Consider the following 27,991-nt stretch of genomic DNA (forward strand, 5'->3'; position numbering starts at 1 on the left):
ACCATGAGCCAGCAGTGTGCCCTCGTGGCCAAGAGGGCCAGTGGGATCCTGGCGTGCATTAAAAGGAGCATGGCCAGCAGGTCAAGAGAGGTGATCCTCCCCCTCTACTCTGCCCTGGTCAGGCCTCACCTGGAGTCCTGTGTCCAGTTCTGGGCTCCCCGCTACAAAAAAGACAGGGATCTCCTGGAAAGAGCCCAGCAGAGGGCCACAAAGATGATACGGGGCCTGGAGCATCTTCCCTATGAAGAAAGGCTGAGAGACCTGGGTCTGTTCAGCCTGGAGAAAAGAAGACTGAGAGGGGATCTCACCAATGTGTATAAATACCTGAGGTGTGGGAGACAGAGGGATTTGGCCAACCTCTTTTCAGTGGTTTGTGGGGACAGGACAAGGGGCAATGGCCACAAGATGAAGCACAGGAAGTTCGGCACCAACACACGAAAGAAATTCTTCACGGTGAGGGTGACGGAGCACGGAAACAGGCTGCCCAGGGAGGTTGTGGAGTCTCCTTCTCTGGAGATATTCAAGGCCCGTCCGGACGCCTACCTGGGCAGCCTGCTCTAAGGAACCTGCTGTGGCATGGGGGTTGGACCCGATGATCTTTCGAGGTCCCTTCCAACCTCTACAATTCTGTGATTCTGTGATTGTCTCCTCTGCAGTCCCTCTCCCAACCTCTTTCCTCCTAACACTGATGTATTCACATATTCCTAACCCAGCCTTATTGCACTCATGATCATGTTTACAAATAATCAGGTTATGTGAAGATCATTTTCTATTTGTTCTTCTCTGTCTTGTTCTTTTCTTTGCAGCAAAGCCAATGAGGAATGTCTTTGGCAACGGCACGCTGGAGTACGCAGTTAGTTCATGTCAGAGGCATCATGATTTCCTAGTCCAAATGCCCTAGAACGTGGTTGTTCACATACTTCTAGATACTGGTGGTTTTCGACAGATGTCAAAAACGCGCAAAAAGCTCCAGCAGGTAATGTCATAAGTACTGCTCAGATTTCAGTGCTCATACTCCAGTTCGCTGTTAAAAAATGATGTGAGGTGGAATTTCAAATCAGGTACATTTAGTAGAACTGCCTCTTTTGCTGTGGTAAACAGAGATAGAAAGCGGTACAGAACAGAGGCCTGGACGCAGGTCAGCAGTAACAGACCAGGTGCCTCATGCTGTGGATAATCAGAACCCTCTGTTTCACCAGCTGAATCTTTCTAACGTTACTTTTCTCTCCGTCTTCACAAGAGCTGGCGACTGAGATCCTGGTTAAAAAAAAAAAATCCTACAGATTTTATTCAAATATTCATGTTTGGCTTCAGAATATGTAAATATTTATGAAGAGGAAACAACAACAACAAAAAAGAGCTTCTCATTTCTGCATCTTTTTTATCTCCTCCCCACACATACTGGAGGCAGATACAGCTCCTGCCTGGACCTTAAGTCAGTACGCCATTTTCATAGCAGCTTTTAAAACCCCTCTCGGAGTAGTCCTCGGCCTTTCAGAGGGCATTTCATTTTTCTCATCAAAGCTGCTCCCTGGAAGCCTGCTGGAATTAGGCAGAGATCCCTGCCTTGGTGATTGTGTTCTGTCTTCTGTGAGTGTGTCAGTTCAGATCAAAAGACTGCGATGTTTATATATGCAGCAGCGGCGGCCTTCCGATAGTATTTATTGACATCATTGTAAATGAGATGTGCAAGTGGCACACGTTCAGTGAGATCAGGGTGTGGCCTAATGAAGTGTAAGTCATGAAATATAGCTGGAAAAAAATATATCTATATTTAGCTATGCAGCAGGAAAGAGGTTTGGGAGTGAGTTAAACTGTTAAAAGATGAACAAGCTCTCGGTAAGAAGCTGGTATTTGCGGTCTTCAAGGAGCTAATGAACTTGGCAAACCCCAAGTGGTTGCAGAGAAGATAGAGTGCATTCTATTAAGTCACTTGGAAATTATCAGGTAAGGCTCAAAAGGTTTCCCGTTTGTTTCACATATTCTCTCTTTCAAAGGAAACAGAGTTACAAGTAAATAATGGTCACTCAAGAATTTTAAGTTTCTCCTCTCATCGTTTAAGACTCAAACCACCAACCTGCAAGGCACGTTCCCAGCTGATTTTTAGCGTTCTGTGTTGCATGAGGTTGGGGCAGAGGGGTTGCTCAATGAGTTGTCTTTTTGTTTGTCTGTTTGTTTTTCCCTCTTAAAGTGTTATTTTTGGGGTGGTGGTTTGTTTTTATTTGGTGGTGGTGGTGAGTTGTGGGGTTTTTTTTGGTATTCACCATAAATTTGCACACGGTGAGTGGTTTTTGTCATGTGTACAACACACACCTTTGCTTGGGCAATTCATTAAAAAGCCAGCAGAGAAACTGCGCGTGGTTCGAAGAGGAATGTTGGCTTTGAGCACCTAGTGTGGTAAGCCACAGACCTCCAAAGACTGGAAACAACTCACAGCCATTTGTTTTTAAATACAAATAAGCAGCAGAATGTGTTTAAAAAATTGAACGTGAAGTTGTCAGAATGATGTTTTGGAATCGAATCAGCTTCTCTTTAAAACTGCTACAGGCGCGAATGCAGATTTTTTACTGAATATTTACATCCCGCATCAGCTTCCCTTAACACAATAGTTCGTGGCAGAACGGAGCCTAACTCCCGTTTGACAGGCAAGGTGATTTCCATACCACAAAATGTCGATGACCTGGGAACCCGATAAGAAACAGGACAGCGACTCAGCGAGACTGTCAAGCTGGTGGAGATTTTTATTAAATAGAGCACATTATACTTTAAAAGCAAGAAAGCAGATGGCACCAAAGTCAGCTGTGATGTACCCAGACGCAATTCCCATTTCTCAGGGAAGCTGGATCCACTTTCAGCGAAAGCTGAATTTGGAAAACAAAGTCGCTATTGTGGAAATAAAGCTCTCACGCCACGCTGACTCTGCACAAAGCCAGGCTGCAAGCCTGCATTTATTTTGTGTCATCAGGGGGGGCGTAGGAAAATGAGCAAGCACCGAGCAGGTGGCAGCTCCTCCCGCCTGGCCTCCCCAGGGAATATGGATGTTCCGGATGCTCTCTCCATGTGGAGAAGTAAACCAAAGGCCGGTCTCCCTGCACCCGCCTTTTCAAGGTGCTATATTGACCAGAAAGCACAAGTAATTCAATAAATCAGGATGCAGGTGTCCTGGTTAGCGAGGGATCCACAGCTCTGCTTGAAAGATGCGGATATTTAAACCCTGACAGTTTTTGCTGAGTCAGGGCTTGAAATCCAATCTTTGGTAACTAAAAGAGATGGCAAATAAGAAGTCCCAAGAGGAAAATTACTGCTAAATAAACTGTATTTAGTTAAATGCCTATACTGCTACCAAGAGATACTTACTCAAGGCACTCACGGAAAGGTGAGAGAGTAGCCTGAAAGCCACTGTTGGCCAAAAATAGCAAGTTCAAGTTTCTGAGGATGTAAAAAATCTCTTCTTTTCTTTGTCTTACATGTTCCTCTCAGAAGTGAGATCCCTCCTCGAGCCTGTAGGGCTCTGCCCTCTTCCCCTGGGTATCCTGTTGGGCTGGAAATGGTTGCTTTTATGCAGACCCTCATCTGGTGTAGATTTCAGCCCAGTCCGACTCCACGGCAGGAGAACTGTCCTGATTAAGGCTCTTTCTTCTCAGCCAGGAAGCCAAACCAAAATCCAAACCAGATTCTCTGCAGCCAGGATAAACTTGGTAAACAAGATAAACTTTAGATGGAGATAAAACCAGATGATTCTCCAACAGATATTTTACTTCAGCTTTGAAGTAATTTTAGCTGGCACCTCACTTATGTAGTTTGATATTTAAATTCTTCTCAACTGTATTTTTATCTACTTCTGAAGAATACCAAGCAGCATAGCATCCTACTTAATTTTTTTTTAGAATACCAGATAAAAAAGTTGCGGAAGGTCAGTTCCCAAAATCACAGTCAAAATCTTGTTGTTTTTATTCTATTTAATGCTTAATATCTGGGAAAATACAATAAATAATTCTTCAGTTTAGAACAACTAGATGATATGTTTAACAACAAAATGTTCAAAGAGGATGTAAAAACAAATTAATATCTTCCTATTTAACTTAATTGACAAAGCAGGTCTCAGTTTAAGACAACTGAGAAATTTTCAGCCTTAAAAGACAAATGAATGTGTTTTGCCCTTCCCTAAACATGTGGCTATCATTGAAACCAATGGAAGCACTATGTGTGTGTATATATATATATTTTTTTATATATATATATATGCACACACAAATATATATATACATATATATGCCTGCATTGGGGGCAGAATTTGACCATTCTTACAAAATGGCAGTTTGCAGTTGTCACTCGGGTGTTTATTAATAAATAGGACTTCAGAGCTTTCACATATCCTGCATTTTCCAAATCCTGCAACCGCAACTTATATGAAACGTTAGCATATAAAAAGTCATCATTGTACAACCACTTTTTTTTCAAAAGTCAGTGTCAAAAACATGAAAAACATCTAATTTAATAAAACCAGGCATTTGTTTAAGTGCTGAGGTTTGTGTTAGCTTTTTTTCTGCTTTAAGCACTGTTAAAACACAAAAGGCAGAAGTGGCTCAGAAAATGACAAACGCTCCAACAACGTACTTGCAGCTTTAACAACACTTATCTGACGCTACGGTTAATTGAAAAACAACGTAAACACAATGAGGTACAGATACCAAGGGACATTCCTCACAACTGTGCAAACCGTGGGCCTCATCCTGCAAACACCACCAGCTCCAGAGCTTCGGTTCCCTGCAGCCGCCACTGCCGTCTGCAGGAGGGGGCCCGGTGCCCGCCGTGCCATGCACCGAACACGTTGGAAGTGCCTCGGATTTCAAACTGACACAAATCCACGTTTCATTTCTTCAGACTGTAAACGGTGAGATAGCTTCTGAAAAGTTTCATATAAATGCTCCTTTAAAACTCTCAGAGGTTTTATATTTCAAGGTAAATCGAATATAACATCAAACTGCTTTTAAATTAGGCAAATGGTGCTTGCTCTGCTTTTTGTAAAAAAGCAACCATATTCCTTTGCTGTAAGATTCTTTATACACCTCCAGTCACTCTTTCCTTTATTTCTCAGGAAGTACGAGAGAGCTATGATAATTTTATTGGTGTTGGAGATCTGGAACAGCCCTATGGATTTTTGTGGTGACATTAAATCTTTAAGTTCATCCTTTTTCACAAGTCTTTCCTCCGGTTTGTTTTATTCTGCTTCCTCGCTCTTCTCAGAACCACCTCCAGCTGAATTATCTGCCTCATACTTTTTGTCAAGAGCATCTTCAAAAGATTTCCCACTGCAGTCATAGGTCTTACTTGTCGATCCCGTATGTGTTCGAATGCGAGCTCCTGGCTGGTAGAGCTGCATGGCTGGACGATCCTAGAAGGAAGCAGATATGGTTAACTTTCTGAAAAACTACGTGGGATACATAAGTGGGATTTTTAAGTGATTAATATTTGCGAAGAAAGTAGATTTTGTGTTAAATTACTTTACATATCATAAGACCTGGGAAAAAATGAAGTGTAATAAAAATGAACTGCGTCTTTAACATCTGTCTTGCTTACAACACTATTCTTGGAAGCCAGGCATTTTGAATAAAAGAGAAAAGCTCTAAAAATTAAAGATCTTGTGGTACAACTGATGTAAACACGGAGAAATACTGCAGACAATTATCAGACACAACGTTATACATTTGCACCGTTATCGCTCTGCTTCATCATGCCTCCCATACTGAGTATGAGAGCAGGGAAATTCACCCACTGATACTAATAAACAAAGTATGATTTTAAAACACACAGGCTTTGTGAGTGACTCGATTGTGCACATGCTGATTTGATCATTGTAAAATGGAAGGAGACAGTTAACAAGGAAAAGACACCTTGAACTTTCAAATGTTCCACAGCTCTTGGGAGCACTTTCTTGTTTGGGAAATTTTAATAATAAAATGTATTATTGAAACTCAGCTTAAGAAGTCTTTTCCTAGGAACAGTGTTTTACTCTCACAAATACCAGTTGTTAATGTTACAGGGCAACCCATTCACCAAAACCAGAGCTTTTTGATCAAATTCTCATGTTAAGTTTAGCAAACAAAATTAAACTGCCTATTTTAAGACAGTTGCAGAGTGCTGAAATTGTTCTACATCAAACTGTATCAATTTCCATCTCTCTTTATAACTTGAAGCCATTCAGATCTTTTATTCTTCCATTCTGTTTTTTTTTTTCTTATTACCAATATGTATTTTCCCTTTTTGCTTTACCTTTGTGTGTCTTTTTCACTCCACTTTATTCTCCATCTCTTTAGACCAGATATCAAGATTCACGATCAGGCCATACAACTAAACCATTCGAGCTAGCGCTTTGTCGTGTCATAGGAAACGCGTAACATGCATCCTTCTGCATCACAAACAGCTCTTCAACTTCCCATTTTCTCATTCTTACAAACTCCAGAAAGATGCTTGGTTTGCGTAAAACTTGTGCTGACTATACTAATTCTGCAGGTAAGCTGGAAAACTCAGCTTCTGTTGTGATAAATACTCTAAGGAAAAAAAGTAACAGAACTGCAAAAAACTTTACCATTACTGCTTATTTTGGATAGGGAACAAGCCTAGAACTTGAAGTGTGGGGTAATCCAGAGACTCAGCAAGTTACCAGAAGTGTGATGAGGAGGCTTCTTAAGGCTTGACAAAAGGCCCCCAGCACCCACCATCTACTTCCAAGGCTGCAGATATTTCACCGGACTCCAAGTTTAGCACGGCAAACATGAGGAAAACCGCTTTTCCCATATTCCTGTTTCTGAACCAGCCAGCTTTCTGACCGCTCTAAGCTTGAGCTATCGGTGTACGTGGGAAGTGGCTATTGTGCACATGGAGATAAACCTCGTACACGCTGCCCAGCTGAGCTCTGCATAAGCAAAGATCTGGGCTCACCGGGCTCCTTGGGTTTGCACCAAGTGACCTACATGGCACGCACAGCGAGGCCACCTGGCCTGGCTCCGGGTACCTTCCGTATGGACTCACTCCACACGCGACCAATTTACCCTTTGCCAGCTCTAGCCTCCGCCACCGATCAGGAATTTGGTTTGAAAGGTTTCACACGCTGAATAAATTTCTACACAAAATAGTGTTTCAGTCATCTTTTGGAGGAAATCTAGGATCAGAACAGAGAAAGAATGAGGCTGACAGGGATAGCCACCTCCTGAAAAGACTTTGGCCCATCCACGAAATCAGAGAGTCTGAGAAAAATGGTGTCCATGTTTCTGGGAGGCAAGAAGGGAGGGATCTAATGTACACCCTGCTACGGGCACCATTTTTGCACCTGTTCTTTCCCTGGCATTGACCGCGAGTATCATTTGTGGTAAGCAAACAACAGCCTTTTCTAACTGGCAGATATACAAAGTACTGAAGGGTTCACACATTCACACCTTCTAAATACAGGGGCTTCTGAATTAGCCATTTATTAAAGTCCGTACAGTTCCCGTATTAGGCATGTCCTGGCCAACCCATAATTTAATTACTTTATGGGCTGGGTAATGGCAACATATTTTTAAAAGGTTAGCATGCCACAGTTTTTGAATTTCATTGCAGACCAGATGTATCGCATTTTTTAATACGCTCATAAAATATGAGGCTTCCAAGAATAGTGTTCCAAAAATGCCAAGGTTGAAAGGAAGACAGATTATGCTATATATTGTACATACAAATGAGCAGAGACCAGTGACCTTAACTTATTTTAGCTGCTGTTGTCCTCTGACAGTAATAAAAAGAAGTCAGGGTTTTACTGAAAATTAAATAAGGAACTGCTTTTTCTCAAGAAAAGCATCTTTATGCTGAGTTTGCCAAAGTAAAGTCTGTGATCTTGAAGCATATTTAACTAATGAAAGATTATCCTAAATGAATAAAAGAACCTTATTTCTTATGCGCTCCTTTTTGGATGCCATGTCATCACACTTGTCCTCTTTACCCAGTTTGTCTACTGCCTCCACAGTGAAGCTGTAGTTGTGGTTCCCTTTCTTTCCTCTGTCTTGGCTGTATCCTTTCCCCCATTTCAGTTCTTCTTCATTCCTTCTCACAAACTTGTCAAACTCATAGTGAGCTCTATGCTTTCTGCCATCATCCAATCGATACCTTTGTCTTTCAGGTTCTTTTTCTCGAAATCTTCTCTCCAAATCTCTTTGCTCTTTGTCACTATCATTTTGTGACCTACGAATATGTATAAAAAGAAAGAAAATCCAAGCAATTAACAGAAACAAACAGCTGTTGAAGGACATGATACAAAGTTTTCCTTTTATTTCAACCTTCTTTAGGTGAGTTGTATGGTAAGGCTGTTATTTTTTTTTAATAAAAAGGGATTATGTGCAATTATGCTGAATGTCTCATTCATGTATGTCCAGCTCTTGACTATGTATTCAGTTCAAAATGTTAAATATAAAGCTTTCCAAGCAAAATCTGGCTCTTGTGTAACTGTTGTGGGAGGATTCTTCTTCAACCTTTATCCCTCTTTGCAGTCCCCTGAGTAGCTCCCCAATGGTTCTCACATAATCACATGCTGCGTGCTCAGGACTTGTGGGCTGCTCTTGAGAAGACTCACATTGTGAACACTTGTGTTCTAGGCTTTTGTTTACTGTGTCTACAAATAATTTAGTCTATCTTTCAATATTTTAATTAGGTCAAAAACCACTACCTTATCACAATATAATATTTAATTTATGCTATGGGTTTATATTATAAAGACTGTTAGTTTGCAACATTTTGCTGCCTGATACAATCCACAGCTCTTTTTTTTACTTCATTGTTCCTGTTCAGCAAGCATGTGCTTCTCTCATAAGGCAAAACTACAAATAATGAAGAAAGATTACAGAATAGATTAAATTTTAAAAGCAGCAAATACAGGTAGTTTATTTTTATGTATTACATACATATGCTACTTAAAATTGAAAGAGGAAAGTTGATTTTGATAGTCTGCTCACATTCTGTGAATTACCAGAGAGAATTAGAGAGGCTGGAGATTTTCCAATGATGTAGTGATCAAGCAGTGAGACGTGTTTCTCATTCAGATTGGTTTAATATGAATAAACATTTATCTTTTTAGACCACTTTTTTCTTTCAGATAATGTAACTATGAAAATTATCGTGAGCTTGGGGTCTGGTGGGGCTGAGAAGACAGGGGCCCCATCTCAGGAAAAGCTGGAGATCTGCAACAAAACCTCAATGACAGGGAATTTGATCTTCATTTTGAAAGACTGGGCCTGCATGAGCACAGCACACAGCCCAAGTGGAAGCCAATTTCCAGCTGTCAGACACCTGAATCACTCACCATTACAGAGGCGCTGTATCTGTGGCATAGGTACATACACAGAAAATACTACTACCTCTCAAGGGGTATGTATGTGTCCGTAAGTTATTTGTTTCACAATTAAATGCTACTCTAGATGCTACCTTCAAGGCCTAGCAAGGCTCTGGGGAACGACCTTCCCAAAAGGCAGGAAGACATCCAGCCTCACTCCTGTGGCACTGCCTGCTACCTGTCTATCTCCTCCGTGACTGGGGGTGATGAGGAACACACGTGCCCGGTGGTTGATAGGTGAGAGGGAAACAAACCCCAGCTCCAGAGGGGTTGAAGTAGCTTTCTAGAATTCAGCCATGGGGAACAGGCAGGCAAGAGTGGGAATGGTGGGCTATGGGAACGAGGCTACAGCAGTGAGAGAACTACGCTACGCCTCTTGTTCTTACTACTGCATGTGTAACACAAAAGGCAGTGAGAGACAGACAGCCTTCTGCACATATCTGTCATAAGGCTGTCATTCACACCTTAACTATGCTGCCGTTGTCCCATTTATCAAACACAACTATCTGCTTATTGCAGCGGAAACGAAGCCAGTGTGATGAATGGTAAGGCACCGTAGGCAATTTAGTCGTCGACATCTGTAATTGAAATTGGGCCTTACCTGAGCTCTTGGTGGGGAAACAGATGAAATAACAATGAAACTCTCAACAATTTTTCACGCAGAAATCTTTCCAACCTGGGATTTCAATGCACTTCACAAACAATAAATTGCATCCACTAATACTGCCATCAGGTCAGTAAGTTGTTACCAAACACCCCTTATAAAAAGGACAGTTCACATGTAAAATGAAATCAGCTCCTTGCTGACAAACACCCAGCCAAACACTTGCATCATGTTTAAGCCTTCATATCAAAGCATTTAGGATACAACTTGGACACCAAAATGTAAATATTACTTACTTTTCCTTAAGTTCTTTTAGTGAGCCCTCTGATGATTTAGATTTTATACTCCCAGACCCAGGGGACTTTTCCCATTTGTTTTCTTCAACGTCAGCTTCTTCATCTTTTTCTTTGTGCTTTTCACTGGCCTGCTCATCTCCTTTTTCAGGCTTCTTAAGAAGCTAAGAAATATTTGTTTATATTATGATGTAAACTCCTCTGTCGTAATGGACATTTTAACAATGTATTAAATATATCAAGGACCTATTAAGACTGAAGATATTTAAATCTTATTTAATGATGTTATGAATACATTTTGCAAAGTATAAAACTTAAAATGTCATTTTAAGAGGGCAGTTTACTTTTGCTAAGGGATGGCAGTCATTAACACGCACTCAACAGCATGCTTTTAAATATGCCAAGAGTACTGGAGAAAGCACTTACCTGCTCTTCTTTCTTTAGCTTTATATATAGTCTACGATTTCTTAGAAATCAAGTAACAACAGAGCTCAACGTTATTGCCAATAAAATAAAAAGCAGAATCTCTACAATACCACAAAAAGAGCAGGATTAATAGTTCACTCCTTGAAGTATTACATATAAAACGTGAAACACATGAACTACTTGGGACAGGCTGGCATACAGAAATAAGTGCGTCGTATAAATACACCTTGACAGAAATAGAGACTGAGGAAAAAATTATGATGTTAGCAGGAAATATCATATTACGTTTTAATTTTGGAGATCAAGATTTCCAAGAATTCTGTTACTTTCACAAGAAATAATCCACACAGGGCTTGAGCAGTGTCTGGCATTACAGGAGTAATCTTTATAGAAGGACCAACTGTCTCAAACTATTCTTCTAACGCTTCAGGAATAAGTAGAACACCTCACCATTCTTTTTTTTTCCCACCAGTTTTTCTTAAATAAGCATGTGTTATTCTTCTCTGATACTTAAAACTTCTACAATGTTTCTCTCAGGTAGTATTTTCTTTTTCTTTCAGGGAAAGAACCAGCTTTCAAGGTCACGTTGCCACAGATATGTCATGGTGAGTTTTTCTGGACAACCAATTTTGGCTTTAACCATTTTAAAGATTAAGTCAATTTTCTTCTGAAGTTCTAGAATTGCTTTCTTTATGCCCAAATATAAAAAATGTGTAATTGCTTCAGAACTTACTATTTTTATACATCCAGGTGAAGGCAACTGTCGCCTGGGAAGAAAAGGAAGAGGAAAGAGCTACACAGCTCAGTGGCTCCTCTCCATTACAAGATCTGGAGTGAGTCTGTGTACTCTTGCATTACGCTACAGACCCTTACACCAAAAGAGCCTAAACACCTTTCCAATAACACATAATTTAATTGAGATGAATAGTTTTTATCTATGTTGTCTTATTCAAATAAGGTTTTAAATGTTGAGATTTAAATGCACAAAACACACCTGTCTAAGTAAAGTCATTAAAAGTAAATCCGTTCAGATTGTTACAAGGCAGCGCAGCCTAAAATTATATATAACAATATTAATATAAGCAATCAGTATATATAATTATATATTATAGTATTTATACATCATGTAAGTGTACTGTATAACACTATTAAAATATATAATTATATATAAACTATAACAAAACATTTAATAATTTGGTTAAAGCATATTATTACAATAAATCAGTTCTGAGCATAAACACAAAACACCCTCAGCATACGTGGCTAGAAGAAGATTTACATGATGAAGTGTTAGAAGCCATATTTGCAATAATCTTCCCAGGTGATAGCACAGGACAATTTGGTTCTGTCAGGTTACGTCAGCACAGAATTTGGCAGTGTTATAAAACGGCATCTGAGATACCTGTCATTGCAACTGCACTAGCACATCACGGTACCTAAGGTAATTAGTCAGACTTTTCAGCAACAGCACCTAGTCTAAACCTTACTTTAATTCTCCTTCCAGTAAAAACTGTATCACGTCAATGTACTGCAGCACACTGTATAAACAGTATTAGTGTGAAACCAAAGTATCTTCTAAATAACTTCAACAGAGGAATATTTTTTCATTAAGATACCTTGATCCTTATTTCTTTTTCGGAAATTTTCTTTTGCTTCTCTGCTTCTTTCCTTTTACGTCTTTCCTCTTCTCTGCGCTTCCTTTTCTCTTCCTCCCGCAGACGTTTCTTCTCCAATTCTCTCCGCCTTCGTTCCTCTCGTTTCTCTTCTCGAATTCTCTGAAGAGTTCAAAATGCTTAATTGTAAATTGTCCAAAGGAAAACCATGTGAAACATAAAATGTTGAACTTCAGGCAAAAGTCTGAACGTACCTGCTTTTCTAATTTTCTATTTTTAATATATTCCAAAAGGGGTGTTGTTCTTCTAGCTAAAACACAAAAAATTTGTGATATAGTGTTCAACTCCTAAAATATGTACTCATTTCTTTACTTCAGTACTAACCCCTTTTTTTTTTTCTAGCTTTATCTGCAAGGGAGCCAAATAATTCATAAACCTATTTATTTTATATATTTTGGACAGCATTCCCGTCATTCCGTTTTTGAAACACTGCTTTTTTTTGTTGTTAGGGTTAGAAGCACCACAGATATACTGCATAATTTTTTAACATTTAATTAAAAATCATGTATTTTTGGTTCAGAGAATGGCATTTTTTCTCTTGCTCATCAAAAAGGAAAGAAATGTGCTCAGTATCTACTCCTACTATATTCCTACCATACATCTATTCCTCTTTTAATCTTTTTTTTTTGACATCAAAACCCACCTAGATTGCTGCTCATGTACAGCCCACATTATTGTAATCTCACATGTCACTCTTCAATCCCAAATTTCAAATTACATTATGAAGGAAACATCGTCATTCTCATAACATTTATGTTTAACTCCCATTTGGCATTCACCATTCCATGGGAAAACAGGATAAATAAAAGATAAGTGGTTTGTCCCAGGGTACATAGCAAGGTATCAACAGATTCAATAAAAGTCTGTTTTCCTAAATAACATGTCTGGGTTCATCTACTGGATCACACAGCCATTCTTATGTTAAAGAGCTGTCTCCACACTCAGAAATCTAGCCTGAACCACCCCCAAATTCTACAAAAGCTTGGAGACATCATCAGTTTCTGTATCATGTATGGCATCTACGACTGACAGCACTGAATTCAAATTTGAACCGTGTGCCTATAGCTGCAAGCCGTTACAAAGAATTTTGTCAGTCTTAAGATATCCCAAGATAGAATTACAGAAAATATTTAGTACTAAAAAATGCTCTACAACTATTTGTAGGACTCTTCCTGAAACTAGAGGAAAAATTCAAATGCACGATATGATGTGGAAGAAAGAATAGAAGGTGGAAAGAAAAAATGAAGAAAAATTCTTAATCAAATTTAAAATAGCCAAAATCTAGACACAACTCATATCCCAAAAAGATCTGAATGTTTCTGTTTTGAATGTCTAACTAACCTACTAGCAACCCACTCAATAATGAAAAAAACCTTGTCATGCAGTTATTAATGGGAAGGTTTGATTTGATTCAGTATTTATTTTTAGCAAATATCAATGGTCAAAAGCAACAACAAATGTGAGATACTCCTCCCTCTATCCCTAGACTTCAGTGCTGTCCCCCTCCTTCTCTCCCACCTGCTTGTAATTTTTGACAAATGTTAGGTCCTCCCTTCCAGTCCCTCAGATCTGCAGCTCTGCCTCCCTCTACCTGCTCCCACAAGTTCCCCTGTCTGCGAAGCGTTCACCTCTTGTCATTGGGACACGTGGAAGTGACCTCAAGGGGCTGGGGAAAGGACACACCACGCTACCCTAGTCCTGACTAAGGCTGTGGTGCAAGAGGTGGATCAGAAATGGTAAATATGGAAGTGCACAGAGGAGAGGCCATGTGATGAGTGCTATCAAAACAGGAGGCCAAAAAAGGATGTTTACCAATGAAATCTGAATCTCACCCACCTTGTTTATGAGCCTTACTCTAAATGAAAATCTAAGAGGTTTTTCTGAAAATGTTTAAGAAATGTTGAAAGAAAATAAATTACAAAGTGAAGAACTCCATCAGCAATAACTTTTATGTTTAATCTTGCTTTCTAGAAACAAGCCAGAAGAATGAGCTTACCTTCATCCTGCTACAGAGAAATTCTGTTCTATATCTCTCTGTCACACTGAAACTGATGAGCTAACGAATCTGACGTGATGCATAAAGCATGCTGGTTTGCGGTAACACTACCTGGAGAAACGCTGAGAATGTGAGGCCCAATTCTGCTAACAGAGCACTGGGTGTGTCTTTCATTGACTTCAGTACCTGTTAACACCTTTGGAACTGGAATACAGTAAAACCCTGACGTACTTTTGCTATAAACATACTTCCCACTGAAGTAATCTTTGGTTTTGTACTGATAAGACAACCAAATAATTTGATTTTCCGTGATCAACCAGAAACAAAACATTAAAATTCCTAATGGAAAGCTGCCTTCAGGCAACATTGTTATTCTGAAACCCGCAACTCTCAAGACCAATCATTTTCATTGAGGAGTCAGAATATTTTTTAAGTTAATAAATCTTTCCTGAAATTGTAAAGTTTCTTAGAAAATTTTGACAGCTTTTACTCTGCTTTCAAATACTAGGATGATTTGGAGTAAATAAAAATTGTTGGGGAACTTTGTATCTAGAAGAGCAACTATTTCACTGGTAACAGAATTAGCTAAATGTCCATAATTCTGTCACTTCCATTTCCTCTATTTTTTTTAATTTCCAAACCTTCCTAAGCCACTATTATTTTATGTATATGAAGAACTAATGACACTCTGTATAAACTCTTGTCACAGGCAGGGACAAATTAACAGCATTAATCAGGCTACTTGTACACTGTAAAGAAATAATATCAAAGGTTGAATTTATTTTTTTTCTAGCCAATTGTCACACCAGGGGAAAGAGTAAGTGCTCTGGATGTTGTCACTTGGCGATCCAGCACATCAATAATCCTTGTTGCCCTGAAAGCTGCATTCTGGCAGCTGCCAAGCCCCAGCATTTTGGAAAGAATAACCTGTGTTTCTCAGTGCGACATGGCACTGTTATTTAGATGTTCCGAGAAAATATATATCATATCACATTTGGAATGAAAAATAGATCTTTCCTATCCCAGGAAAATTTTCTCAGTACAGAAGGAGTCCTGGAAAGAGCTCAGACACTGTACTGAGCACAGGACTCCTCCCGTCCAGGACTGGACATGGTTGCTTGCCCTCAGCCTGTCAATCCAGAGGCCTCATCTCCTGTGACCATCCCGGGCAATGCTTGCTGCTCCTCAACGTTCATGTCTGTGCTGCTCCTTTACATTCTGTAAACAGCTTTATTTTTCTCTTCAACGTTCAGTTTTCTAACAGTCCTAGCAATTAAGATATTCTAACCTCAGGCACTGCTATGCTGATCACTGCATTTTATTCCAGCTGTTTTTCCCACATCTTTCAGTGCCTGTCTTGTGCATTTTCTAGTAACAGTCTTCTCCTACGCGTTTGCTGATGGTCAAATAATTATCTAATGTGTGGCACTACTGTGGAGTGGCATAGTCACTACAGTCTGTCCAATAATGGTACTCTTTCAAAGACTGAATTGAAAAGAAGAAAAAACATGGTTCTGTTATATAGTACAATATGGATCACAGCACATAAAGAACTGGCTTTTCGTTGATACTCATGATTTGTATAAACGTAACTAGCAATATTCACATTGCTGAAGCCTGCAATTGAAATTTGATGCGATTTATTCTGGAAGATTTCAATGTTATCTCATTAAAGATTCCCCCTAAGACTGTGAAAGTCACGCCACATGCATACAGAGAACAAGGTGTTGCCTTACTTTCAAAGCTTTTAAGTATTCTTAAGTATTCATCTATCTTATCTTTTAAAAATATATCTTCCACCTTTTTGTAACACATCTGTACGTATTTAGAACTACTAAGGACCTAACTTTGAAGCCACTGTGCATGCAAAACTTCTTTAAGTTGAGTGATTGCATGCACAGAGACTCAAAAGCACAGGTGAGGTGCTTCCTGTCACTACTTGGCTGGGGGATAAAAATTTTAACTGTGATAACCTCAGTCTGTGTCAGACTGAACAGGCCATATCTTGCAGGTAATATGATAAAGATATAAAAATATTTCATATTCTCAATAATAAGAAAAGTCAAGAAAACAGACCAATGAGTTCCCTTGTTTTGGCCTCAATCTCTCCCAAAAGAGTCTCAGGATTGGCACAGATTTTCTCTTCATCAGCACAGTAACTCTCTAAAAATTTCCTATATTCTGGATCTGCGAAGATAAATTTTTGAATTATGTTAATACTCTGCAATCCAAGGCAGAAATGGAATCTGTTTTCCACTGTGACGTCAAGAAAATATGCTTACCATCTTCAATGCTCCCGGCTTTGGCATCTTTCTTTTTTAACTTCTTTTTTGAAATCTTCTGGAATGGAGCAAATTCAACCACAGCAGGATACTCCAAACCTTAAAAGAGATCAATTCTTAATTTTTATTCTGGGAAGCATTCTTTATATCCAAGTAAGATTTTCCAGACTCTTCAAACTTGTGTTGGGCAGCCTTACAAAGGTGAAATCAAAGGTGTCTCTAAAATCCCATCCTAAATTTCTAATGATAAATTGCATGTAGCAGTATTTTGGATTCAAAACAAAATACATTTATATCTGAATTATATACTTAAACATTATTATTAAAATATTATTTTGACATGCTAACAAAGGCTGTCAAAATGAAGAGTACTGTTGCACAATAAAAGTCTTGCATTATCATTTATAATTCCCTTTTAATTCTTCAAAAATTGTCATTGAGTAGAAAAATTGACATAAAATCTCATGCTGACAAATGAATGAGCACTACTGGGAAATGAATCGTAAATAATCCCGCTGCTTCCGTGAAGTGTGTGGAACTCCTTTTTTTTCTATTTATAGTGGACAACACAACTACTCTCTTGTGTTTACTGGCACCAGTTCTTTGAGGACTGCCTTGTATATTGGATTCTTCTTCAAACTGCTGCCAGAACCACGTACAGCTTTTGAATTTTGCCTGGTTTCTGCTTAACTCAGGTTCAAGGCCATACTTTGCTGAAGTCCACTGAAAACTCGGTTAAATCCACAAATGTACTTTGTGTACATGGTAATCCTCGTTTTAATTTTTGCCTCATAAATGCAATGCTGCCATAAGCCTCGCCAGAGAGCTCTTGTGACCAAAACCTGTGCTCGTTATTTGCCCAACCAACCATGCCAAACCAACCTGCCACCTCCAAACTCAGTTCTGTAACGTACATGATATTCTGCCTTCAATCCAGTGTAATACTGAAGAACATGCCTAATTTAGCCAAACTGAAGTCTTGGCAGAATCATAAAATAGTTTATTTCTAGTTCTTCAGCTAAAACCACCCAACTCTTTCACAAAAGAAGGCAAGAAATATTATGCGTATTAGAAAAATTCTGGCATCTGCTGGCAAGGAGCTACCCTGCTTCCTACTTTACAACAGAACTTGAAATCTTGGAATCACACACTGAGAGGAATGTGCTGTTCTCCATCTTTGGGGAAATCTATCCAAATCCAGGTTTGAAACCTATCACAGAATCACGGAATGCTTTGGATTGGAAGGAACCTTAAAGCCCACCCATTTCCACCCCCCTGCCATGGGCAGGGACACCTCCCACCAGACCAGGTTGCCCAAAGCCACATCCAGCCTGGCCTTGAACACCTCCAGGGATGGGGCATATGAAGTATCTGAGATAGGAAATGCTACAGAGAAATTCATTAGCTTGACAGAAAGCTTCTTTGGAGAGTAACTCTCCAGTAAGACTGGACAAGACTGTTTCACGGGACCCCTGCAACATTCAGTGTTCAGGATAGACAATGGTCAAAGAAACCCACAAATCAAAGTCTCTTTTATACTGCCCATGCAATCTTTTTAGAGAAGGTGTGAGGGAGCGAGGCAAGGAACAGCTACAGACAAAGCACAATTTCTTGGCTAGAGCTATTTAATGCTACTATAGAACAGGATTTACCCACACCTACATTACAGTGGTTTTCTTTACTGTTGGACAAACCTCTGTAGACCGAACATTTTAAAGATGGCAACTAACCTTGCAACTCCTGTTCATGGAACTCAAGATGTCTGCGCTCCTATCAACAAATGCCTGAAAGCCCTCGCAGCTGTGGACATCAGACTAGATCTAAAGTTCTACCTAACATAAATGCTCTGAAAAGTCATGGCATACGTATCTCAAAGTGGGCAACTAAAATGGTGAAGACAACTGGTTTGGTTTTGCTTTCTCAAAATGGGAATACATAGCACCGCTTAATCTCACAGAAACACACTGAAGACCCAGCCACTCATGTTTTTAATGTATCAAGTTATCATTGTGATGAACTGTGAAGCTCACATAGGATAATTAATAGGATCCCGATAGTGGACTGCATAAAGTACAAGAATGCAGATAAAGCGTTCACACCACGCAGACAAGTAAGACTGCATGGACAAAAACATTTTGTACTTCATTATCTTCTAGCAGCTAGATTCTGGTTCAGTGTATTTTTATGTAATTAATTGTGTATTGAGCAGAAAAAAGCATCATTAGAAAAAATGAAATGAATTCATGTTCTAAAATGATATATATGTATATAGACACATGTAATATCTTACAAATAGTCCAACCTTTATTATCAATGAAGACATAGCCATCAAAGCGATCTCTAAAAAGAAGGATGTCCTCAGGATTTCTAAAGTTAATGTATGCTCTCGAGTAAAGATGAGGATAAAGGCTGCAACAAGAAACAATTTTATTTTCTGTTATTTACTAGTCTGTTCAGGACGGGAAAAAGTTAAAACTAGTAAAATCACACTGCAGTTCTCGTCCTCTTTGGGAAATGGCTAACTTAAGCATGCATATTGAAGTCCTTATGTATTCATATGCATATATAAAAAAATATATATATGACAAAAAGCAAATGACTGAATTTCTGTATGCAACTGTGAAATTTATTCTGAACTGAGACAAATATTTCTATTCTGTTTCGCCTCCCTACATTGCAGAGCATACGTTTTCATTTTGCAGGATCAAAGCTTTATGTATAATTGTTTATGATTTGAGAGGTGAATAACAGCAGTGGTTTGGGGGAAATTCTTGGGCATGTTAAAAGTTTTCTGTTGCTGAAATAGTAGAAGGTAAAGTAAAAGTTCCCAGCGAAGTGGCAGTTGCCAAGCTGTCACTGTATTTAAAGAGATTCCCACCTTTAGGAAAGATTAAATAACTTAGTAATTGGCAGGATAATATGCTGAATCACCTACTGATAAACGCCATTTGACGTACATGTGTATGAATATACGTGCAACATCTTGTTGTGAAGAACAGTTACTGTGAAAGTCCAAAACATTTTTAGCAAAAGAAAGAACAGGTACTTACCGAAAGTAATTCTGATCCTCCTAGAATTTGTTGGCATAGGTCCCACTCTAGGTGTGTAAATGTTAACGTGCTTGATGAAAACCTCAGAGCTGGCACGTCACCAACCACAATGGAATCGGGGTAATTCAATGCATTACCACCCATCAGCCAAGTGTCAGGTACATGCTTTAACTCTCCCTCCCACCTAATTAGGATGTATAAAAGCTTGGTTTAAACAGCCTTTAGCAACGGCTATGTATTAAACCATTTTTTTTTGGAAAACATATTTGAACATAAGCCTGTAATTTTAGAATACCTATGTTCGTAATGTTGTTGCTGCAAGTCCCATCTTCAGACAAACTCACCGGCAGCAGTAGGAGACAATCATCACACACAGTTGCAACCAGATTTCAATTTTGTAGCTATTTCAGAATCAGATTTCGCAGCCAGCAAGAAAGAGCAAAGATACGGGTTGGATCACACGCTCCACACATGGCATCCTGAAGAACCACGGTCACTACAAACCAAGCGATCATTTTTTCTTTTTCATATATGCATCCATTTTGGGCGTTGGAAGGTGACCATGATGAGCGCTGCTGTCAATAACTGGCCTTTTTGTAGAACAAAGTTGTGTTTGACATCATAGCCAAGAGAAATGTTTAACAAAGAGCTAGAGGGCTCTTCTTGCTCAGATGTTTTGCAAACGCCTGTTTACAGGATGCCTCTACAGCATGCAGAGGATGCACCTTATCATTCTAAGGAATAGCTATTTCATCTATATTTACTCACTATTTTGGTGTTTTAGGAAGGGAATAGCATTGAGAGAAGTGTCAGCAACTATCACAGACTCACAGAATGGGGAAGGGACCTCTGGAGGTCCTCCGGTGTAACCTCTGCTCCGTCTGGAGCAGGTTGCCCAGGACCACGTCCAGATGGCTTTTGAAGACCTCCAAGGAGGGAGGTAACCACCAAAATGCCTGCTGGGCCACAGCTAGGGCTATGCTGGTGACACAAAGCAGCGCTGAGAGACACTACAGGCACTGCATGCTCCCTCATCCACCACAGCCCACACAGATGCTGCGTAGCACTGTGCAGACGGCGTGCAAGCAATCTCCGGACAGCTCAACCAAATGGGCATGGTGGCACCTTTGGATGTGCTTTGTCACGGGGTTCCTCACCCCCTGCAGACTTCTCTGTGAGCAGATTTGCAAGCCTCGTCTGCACATGCAACGCAAGGCACCTCCAGGGGGCTGCAGAGTCACCAGCAAGATGCAAGGCGGATGAAACAAGCCAGCTTCCACCTCAGTGATTTCAAAGCAAGAAAAAAAAAAAAAAGATGAAATGCAACATTTTTCATAATTACACACAGTTTAAAAAAAAAAATTAGAAAACATAAAGGTATTTGAGATTAAAAAGCCCTGAGTTTCTTTTCCTAATCTAACAAGTATTGCAGTGTTTTACCATCTTCAGCTTTTGTAAAATACAACAAAAATGCCACTTCTTCTCAGTGCACAGAACAGCTCGGTGATGTAGATGAATTTTTTTCTTCTGCAGTAACTTAGACCCTGTGGTTGGGCACATAACCATCGCGAAAAAGAAATGAAAATACGAAGACTTGTTCCTTCCTTGTTTCCTTTAGCTTGCACATCAACACCATCTGTTTCCTGTCTGCTCTGGCAACACAATCTTTTCCTGGTACGTAACATAGTATTTTCCTAACATTTTTTCGCTTAGATTTATCAGAGTATCTTTCAGAGGAATATTTGATGTGGTTATTAAGCATTTACTAGTCAGAGAAAACAGAGCGTTTGTAAAGTGTAAACAGGACTCTGGAAAGCAGAGATTTACAATTTATCTTGCAAATAAGGGATCCAACGTTGTTGCTACACATTATTAGGTCTTCAAGAACTTCATCATCTCTGCAGAAACATGCAAAATTATAGAGGCATGTTTGTTTGCAGTAAGATACTGATGTGCGCAGTAGCACAGTAAAATAGGATTGTCTCTCTGCTACTGGTGCTAGGTATCAGGGTAGAAGGTTGTAGAAGTACAGCTGTGACAATACTTAGCAGTTACAGGCTCTTTCTGTGATGCAGCCACTCCTACACAAAGTCACATCTCGTACGCACACAAGTTAGATGTCAGAGTGCTTCACGTCTAGGAGCCTGATCTCAAAGTGTTTCAGACCCTTTCAGGCTTCTTATCCAATCAAGTGTTCAGTATACCTAAAAAACCACGTAAAATCCACTCTCTAAGTAGGAAGCTAACTAAAACTAGCAAACTGGAGGTGCTTAGCACTGGTCTGTGTATGAAATACTGTCTCTTCCTCCAGGTTTCAGAAGCTGAACTTCCAAGTGCAACTGCCTGCTCCAGATCCCCTCGTCACCTCTCTTCTACCAACTCACCAGTGCTGCCACGGAGCAGGGAACGCATGTTTTGCAGGGCCAGGACTGCAGCCACCAACCTCTCCTAGGAAGAAACACTCCTGCTCCGCTGTTGCACTTCATATTCAGCAGAGAAAACACAGCTTCTGCTCTTCAGGACTTTGCCTTCCAGCTGAGTCCCCAGGCAGCGCACTACAAAAGGGCCATCGGACCCTGTGTGCCTCCAGCATTTTTCAAGTATCCACCGGCAGAGATTTCTCTTGGGATTTCAAATTCAGTTTTGAGGTTGCATGACTAGGTTTAGAAGCAGACAGCTGGCTCTATTTTGCCATATGCTTGCTGCCTATAATGCTATTTTCCATCCATATCATGTTTTGGACAGATGCACCGTACATGATGTTGGCATCTCTGGGATATCAATTAGAAGGACCTCTGTAGAAATAACCCAGATGAGTCTGTACACATTTCTTCAGTTCAACACACAGTTTCTTTGTTTGCTGTTGTGCATTGAAGGGTACTCAGTCTTCTAGGTAATCTGCATTTCTCTACGCTAAATTAAACATCCCTTTAAACCCTGACTTTTATGGCAAGTTTAGTAACAGAAGCATTCTCATAGTTTACTTTTTGTAGAAAGTATTGTTAGCACAATTGTGAGGAAAGCAAATTCAAATAGTTATCTAAAAGATAAACACTAACACGTAAACTCTAAAAACAGCCATTGCATCTCAGTGAAAATACTTACCAAGGTAGTGAGTCGTGGTGTATGTGTATATAGGTATGTATAAACATATAGACTGACATGCATATACACTTAAATCTCAATGCTTAAATTTGGGAGTGATTTCTGATCAAATTGATAACTCTTTTGTCTAGATTGTCACGGCAAGCTAAAATCCACTGGTCTCCATCCTCTTGTCTCTCACCTGCTGTTGTCATTCATACAATGAATGGGGATGGCAGCGGCATCCTTCTAAATGAACTGAGCCTTTCCTTTTTTGATATGAGCACTGTTTGCCCGGCAGGGGAGCAGAAACACTCTGCAGTTGTGATGACCAACTGGTTCTCATCCCATCCATCATCACAGCACTGGTGATCCTTTCGAAGCTCTAAAGGTGCTGTCCGTTTAGAGCTGCAGCTCCCATGTGCGTACTGCCATCCTCCAGCACGAGTGCCATTTGCCTACAATCATCCTGAGCAAAATGTTGTGAAGCAGCTTCGAGGGGCAGAAGAGACCTGCTGCGTGCAAGAAGCTTAACCGCTGCCTTGAACATACGGCATGGCATCAACTACTTGACTGGCTTTCACAAAAGCAAAGCTCCTATTCAGATCTCTTTACTCTCGCAACTTCACAACGCTGTGAAGGAGTTCTGGCTCTCAGTGCCAGTCTGAGGGACAACCCAAACCTTGCAGACTAGAGCTCAACCACTGGACTAGAGTTTTAGAAGACTCAGAAACATTTCCATGCAAATTTAAAAGAGTATCTGGAAGAAGCAGTTGTTATTTAGAGCTTGAGAACAAGAGAGACCATCAGGTAGGCAGTCTTCACTAGTAGCTACAGGTAGCATGGCTACCAAACGTCCCTCAAGGCCACGGAGTCAGTCACAAAAACAATGTTTTGCTTGTATTTTGATCCCAGTGTACAAGAGAGAAAAATAAATGTAATGCAGTGAATCAAATGAATCAGGAAAAATGAATGAAATACAACACAACAGTCATACTTTGTGAAATGATTTTACTGAAATGGATGCAACTGTTATACATTAATGACATTTTAATAAAAATGAAAGTTTTACAGTTTGCGTATAAAAACAAGACATTGTAAACTTACAAATAACCTTTGGAGTGCAAGAAAGTAAAATTGGATAAACGCATGCGTATCTTGCAAAAGCATATAGGCAGGACTGCAAATGTTTGGTTTCTTAAAAAGGAGAAACTACGAACTACCTACTACACCCTACCACCAATGTCACCCACTGAACCATGTCCCTAAGCACCAGGCCCAACCTCTCCTTGAACACCCCCAGGGACGGTGACTCCACCACCTCCCTGGGCAACCCGTCCCAGTGCCTGACTGCTCTTTCTGAGGAGAAATGGCTCCTCATTTCCAACCTTAACAATTTCTGAAAGTTTACTGTATGTTCTAATGCGTGTGAACACATCATGATTTAAATCATAAACACATTTACACGGGTATGTGTCAGCACTGGAACAAAGTGGTCAAAAGGGGCAAGATTATGCTGGACCAGTAAAAGAGCAAATAATCAGTTCAATTTTTTGCAGAACTGCAGCTAAAAGACCATTTAAACAGTATAGTTTGCTGGAAGGGATTGTAGCCATATACCTTATAAAGATAAACCCATTCTGAAAAAAATGCATCTTCTGTATTAAAACATAATTTTTAAGCAACAAGACATAGCAAGAAAAAGTGAATATGAAATGCTTCCCTAAGAAAAATCCAAATTTATAATGAAAACTTTTTTTTTCTCCCTAGCAAGAGTACAGATTTCTAAGGGCAGAAGAGAATAGGAATCAGAAAGTCAGGAAGGAGAGAACTTTTTCTCCCAAATCATTATTTTATTACAAGATTCATATAAATGATTCAAGGCAACTGATAATCCAAGCAGCAAGAGGTTTCATTGTTCAAAAAAAAAAAAAAAGGTTAAAAATTTGCATTTGTTGCTTGCTACATCCTAAAGTCTAGTAGCAAAACAATACAAAAAAAATAAAGACTTTATTTTCTTCTTTTTTTTGTTACTTTTAATCACCAAGATCCATTCTTCAAGGCAAACGAACGTTTAGTGTTCTAAGCACGCCCTCGACCCCCTAACAAAATAAGCTATTGTGTCACGTATGCCATTTAACAAACTTCTTCACATACACGTATGTACAGTCACTAGCTATATGAAAGTCCATGAGGAATAGCACAGCATGGGAAAGAAGCTGCAAAATCTTTTATCAGTTATCTGACATGGATGCAATGGGTAAGTGGACAGGAAGACTTCTGAGTGCTCCAAATTTTATCACATAGAGAGAAAAATTAAACTTTATATTTACAGCTGTTGCCAGCTGCTTATCTCTTCTGCAACTGCTGGCTCCTCAGATTCTTATGTCAATGACTGCTCTGGAAAATTAAAATTGTAATTTTTGAACTGGTTCCTAGCATTTGTGCAGCTAGACACACTGAGGACAAAGATACTCTTAGGAGAATTTTTGGTTTGTCTCTGATATTTTCCCCTTATCAATAAACAGCTGGGACCGAAGCCTTCAGGAAAACCATTTACAAATACGGATGACTAGGTTCGGGAGAAAAGTGCAGGCAGATATCAAGACTTTCAATCAGACTAAATGTGGTTCCACCGCACAAGCTGAAGCACCTACTATTTTGATGCACCAAACAGCCATGAGGCTTCGCTAATAGAGACATTTCTTCCTTTCTGCTTGTGGAATCGACTCTGAGAGAACCTATATAATCAGATTTACCCTTCTAAAACACAGTGGCAGTATCCTTTCAATTAAAATCAGCCCAGGAAATAGATTGTTCCAAGCGCAATTGGCTACAGACAACTCCCTAAAGGAAGGCTATCTGCTCCGGGGGGGGTCACCCAGCCCTAACTTTAAAAGTTGATCTGCAATCAAGATCCAGGATCTGTCTGTAGTCAATGAAAATAATCTGATGCCTGTGGAGGATGATTCACTGCACACTAAGATAGGCCAAGCTGCGCAAAATGAATCACGTCCGTTAGTTTGTCTGAACACACGTAGATGCAGCATATAGGATGTTTGGTTTATTTTAATGGTTAAGTTTCTTCTCTTCTAGAAATTGTTTTGTTCAATAGGGGTTGATATTTGGCCACTGTGATACTGAGTATATTAAATAAATATACCAGCGATTCTAACTTATTGTTATCTACATTACTTAGTTCTGAATGACACAAAAATGAATAGAAGTGGATTACTTGAAAAAAAATGTATGAAATAAATACAGAGACACGTAAGCACACAATTAAGTCAAGCTTAAATGGCACACATGAAAAATTTCCTGGAATATTTACCCTAGGTTGTCTTTCTCACAGCTGACAAACAGCCTGCTGCATTTTACCAATGAAGGTTAAAACCTTAAAAAGGGTTTCCAACAAAGCTATGCCCTATTTGCACATAAAAACGTTCTGTTTTAAAATCACCAGTTTAAAAGGAAGGGGCAGGAATGCACTTTATCCTGCTTTTCAGAAACATTTTAAGTAACTGACAGAACTAACGAAAAGGGCTCCATGGACAAAATACGTAATTTGGTACATCCAAAACACCTTAATTAGGTTTTAAACACCTGAAAACCTCTATGAACAGCTCATCCTCACCTGGGATCAGCAGTGCAAAACTCAAAATAATCATGGGCAGGTAGAGGATGTAACTGTTCCTCCAGTTGCTCCTTAGTTAGACAAGGAGGAAGGCGTCGAATAACTACCTGCATATATAAAAGAAAATGGAGATTTATCCTTGATCTAAATACCATGGAAAAAGACTAAACAAATCATATTGCTTCTCTTTTGAAAGCTCTTCCTTAAATTGGGAGTTTGAGTTGGAGTGTTAGCCTCACAGTGAGTTACCTACTTGGATTTGCTGACAGATGGAAAGATTGTCCTATCTCAGATTCTGCTAACATTGCAAAACTGTCAGGTAACTGAAATAATCTAATGAAAAGCTTCAGAACCACTGCAATCTGGCCGAAAAGGTATTAAAAAAATCATCAAAAATGGATGCTGACTACACAAAATGTTTACAATATTTCTGTTTTAAATGGTTTAAACTAACTTTCAAGTCTCATTTTATAACATCATCTTAATGCACTGTATCTAGATGTAAAGGTTTTGGTAGCAGGGGGCTGCAGGGGCGGCCTCTGTGAGCAGAGCCCAGCAGCTGCCCCATGTTAGATCAGAGCCAGCTCCAGCCGGCTCCAAAACGGACCCGCTGCTGGCCAGAGCTGAGCCAGGGAGCAACGCTGTTTCTACCTCTGTGAGAGCAGATTGAAGGAAGGAAAAAAAACTGCTGCACAACAGCAGCTGGGAGAGAGAAGTGAGAAGCAGCCCTGCAGGCGCCAAGGTGAGTGCAGCAGGAGGGCAGGAGGTGCTCCAGGCACGCAGCAGCAGTTCCCCTGCGGCCTGTGGAGAGGCCCCTGGTGGAGCAGGCTGTCCCCCTGCAGCCCATGGGTCCCACATGGAGCAGATCTCCACGCTGCAGCCCGTGGAGGAGCCCCCGGTGGAGCAGGTGGATGTGGCCTGGAGGAGGCTGCAGCCCATGGAGAGCCCCCGCAGGAGCAGGCCCCGGGCCGGAGCTGCAGCCCGTGGAGAGGAGCCCACGCAGGAGCAGGGGGTCTGGGGGGAGCTGCCGCCCGTGAGGGACCCGTGCTGGAGCAGTTTGCTCCTGGGGGATGGATGGGCCCCGTGGTACGGAGCCGTGTGGGAGCAGTTCTTGAAGAGCTGCTGCCTGTGGGCAGCCCCCGCAGGCTCAGTTCCGGAAGGACTGCATCCCGTGGGAGGGACCCCGCGGGGAGCAGGGGCTGGGCGACCTCCCGGCCGTTACCCCACAGATTTATTTACCCCCACCCGTCCCCTCCCCGCCTCAGGGCGTCCCCGAGGCCACCTCACGCCGTCCCCGCGGGGCGCCCCGTCACCGCCCGGGCCCGCTTGGAGCCGAGCCGCCCCCCGCCGCGCCGCCGCCGCGCCCCTCACTTTGCTCAGCGCCGTTTTTTTCTCCTCTCGCTGTTTACCGGGCGCCGGGGGAAGCGGCGGCGGCGGCAGCGGGGAGGGCGGCTGCGGGGACGCGTCCGGCTCCCGGCGCGGCGTCGCCGCCATGGCGCAGCGCTCCGCCACCCCTCGCACCGCGCGGGGCCGCCGCGGGCAGCAGGCCTCGCGAGAACCGGCCGCCGGACAGGCGGAATCTCGCGAGAGG

General features: G+C 40.7%; 1 protein-coding gene across 5 annotated transcripts; it reads right to left on the minus strand.

Moving 5' to 3' along the window:
- Window positions 1-2,718: 2,718 nt before the first annotated feature.
- On the minus strand, window positions 2,719-27,958 carry UPF3A (UPF3A regulator of nonsense mediated mRNA decay). Of its 5 annotated transcripts, none has more exons than XM_040554095.1 (10): window positions 27,772-27,902; window positions 26,401-26,507; window positions 18,935-19,041; window positions 16,633-16,731; window positions 16,427-16,537; window positions 12,549-12,604; window positions 12,298-12,456; window positions 10,259-10,419; window positions 7,976-8,214; window positions 2,719-5,395 (listed from the first exon to the last, which is right to left on the minus strand). In XM_040554095.1, the coding sequence occupies exons 1-10, from the start codon at window positions 27,892-27,894 to the stop codon at window positions 5,328-5,330; spliced, it is 1,230 nt and encodes a 409-aa protein (XP_040410029.1). In that variant the 5' UTR covers window positions 27,895-27,902; the 3' UTR covers window positions 2,719-5,327. The 5 variants fall into 5 exon arrangements, with proteins under 5 accessions (XP_040410029.1, XP_040409972.1, XP_040410113.1 ...); XM_040554038.1 differs by having other exon boundaries at window positions 3,931-5,395; window positions 7,920-8,214; window positions 27,772-27,958; XM_040554179.1 differs by having other exon boundaries at window positions 3,931-5,395; window positions 8,140-8,214.
- Between the last annotated feature and the right edge of the window lie 33 nt (window positions 27,959-27,991).

This window comes from Cygnus olor, chromosome 1, assembly GCF_009769625.2.
Source record: "Cygnus olor isolate bCygOlo1 chromosome 1, bCygOlo1.pri.v2, whole genome shotgun sequence".
In the NCBI taxonomy this organism is placed as follows: Eukaryota; Metazoa; Chordata; class Aves; order Anseriformes; family Anatidae; genus Cygnus; species Cygnus olor.

Excerpts from the sequence above, each read along its gene's own strand:
- UPF3A (XM_040554038.1), bottom strand. The coding sequence starts at position 27,894 with ATGGCGGCGACGCCGCGCCGGGAGCCGGACGCGTCCCCGCAGCCGCCC. Across the intron at positions 16,732-18,934 it reads TGTCTTCATTGATAATAAAG|GTTTGGAGTATCCTGCTGTG; the intron begins GTTGGACTATTT and ends ATCTCTTTTAAG. Across the intron at positions 12,457-12,548 it reads ATAGAAAATTAGAAAAGCAG|AGAATTCGAGAAGAGAAACG; the intron begins GTACGTTCAGAC and ends TGAACTCTTCAG.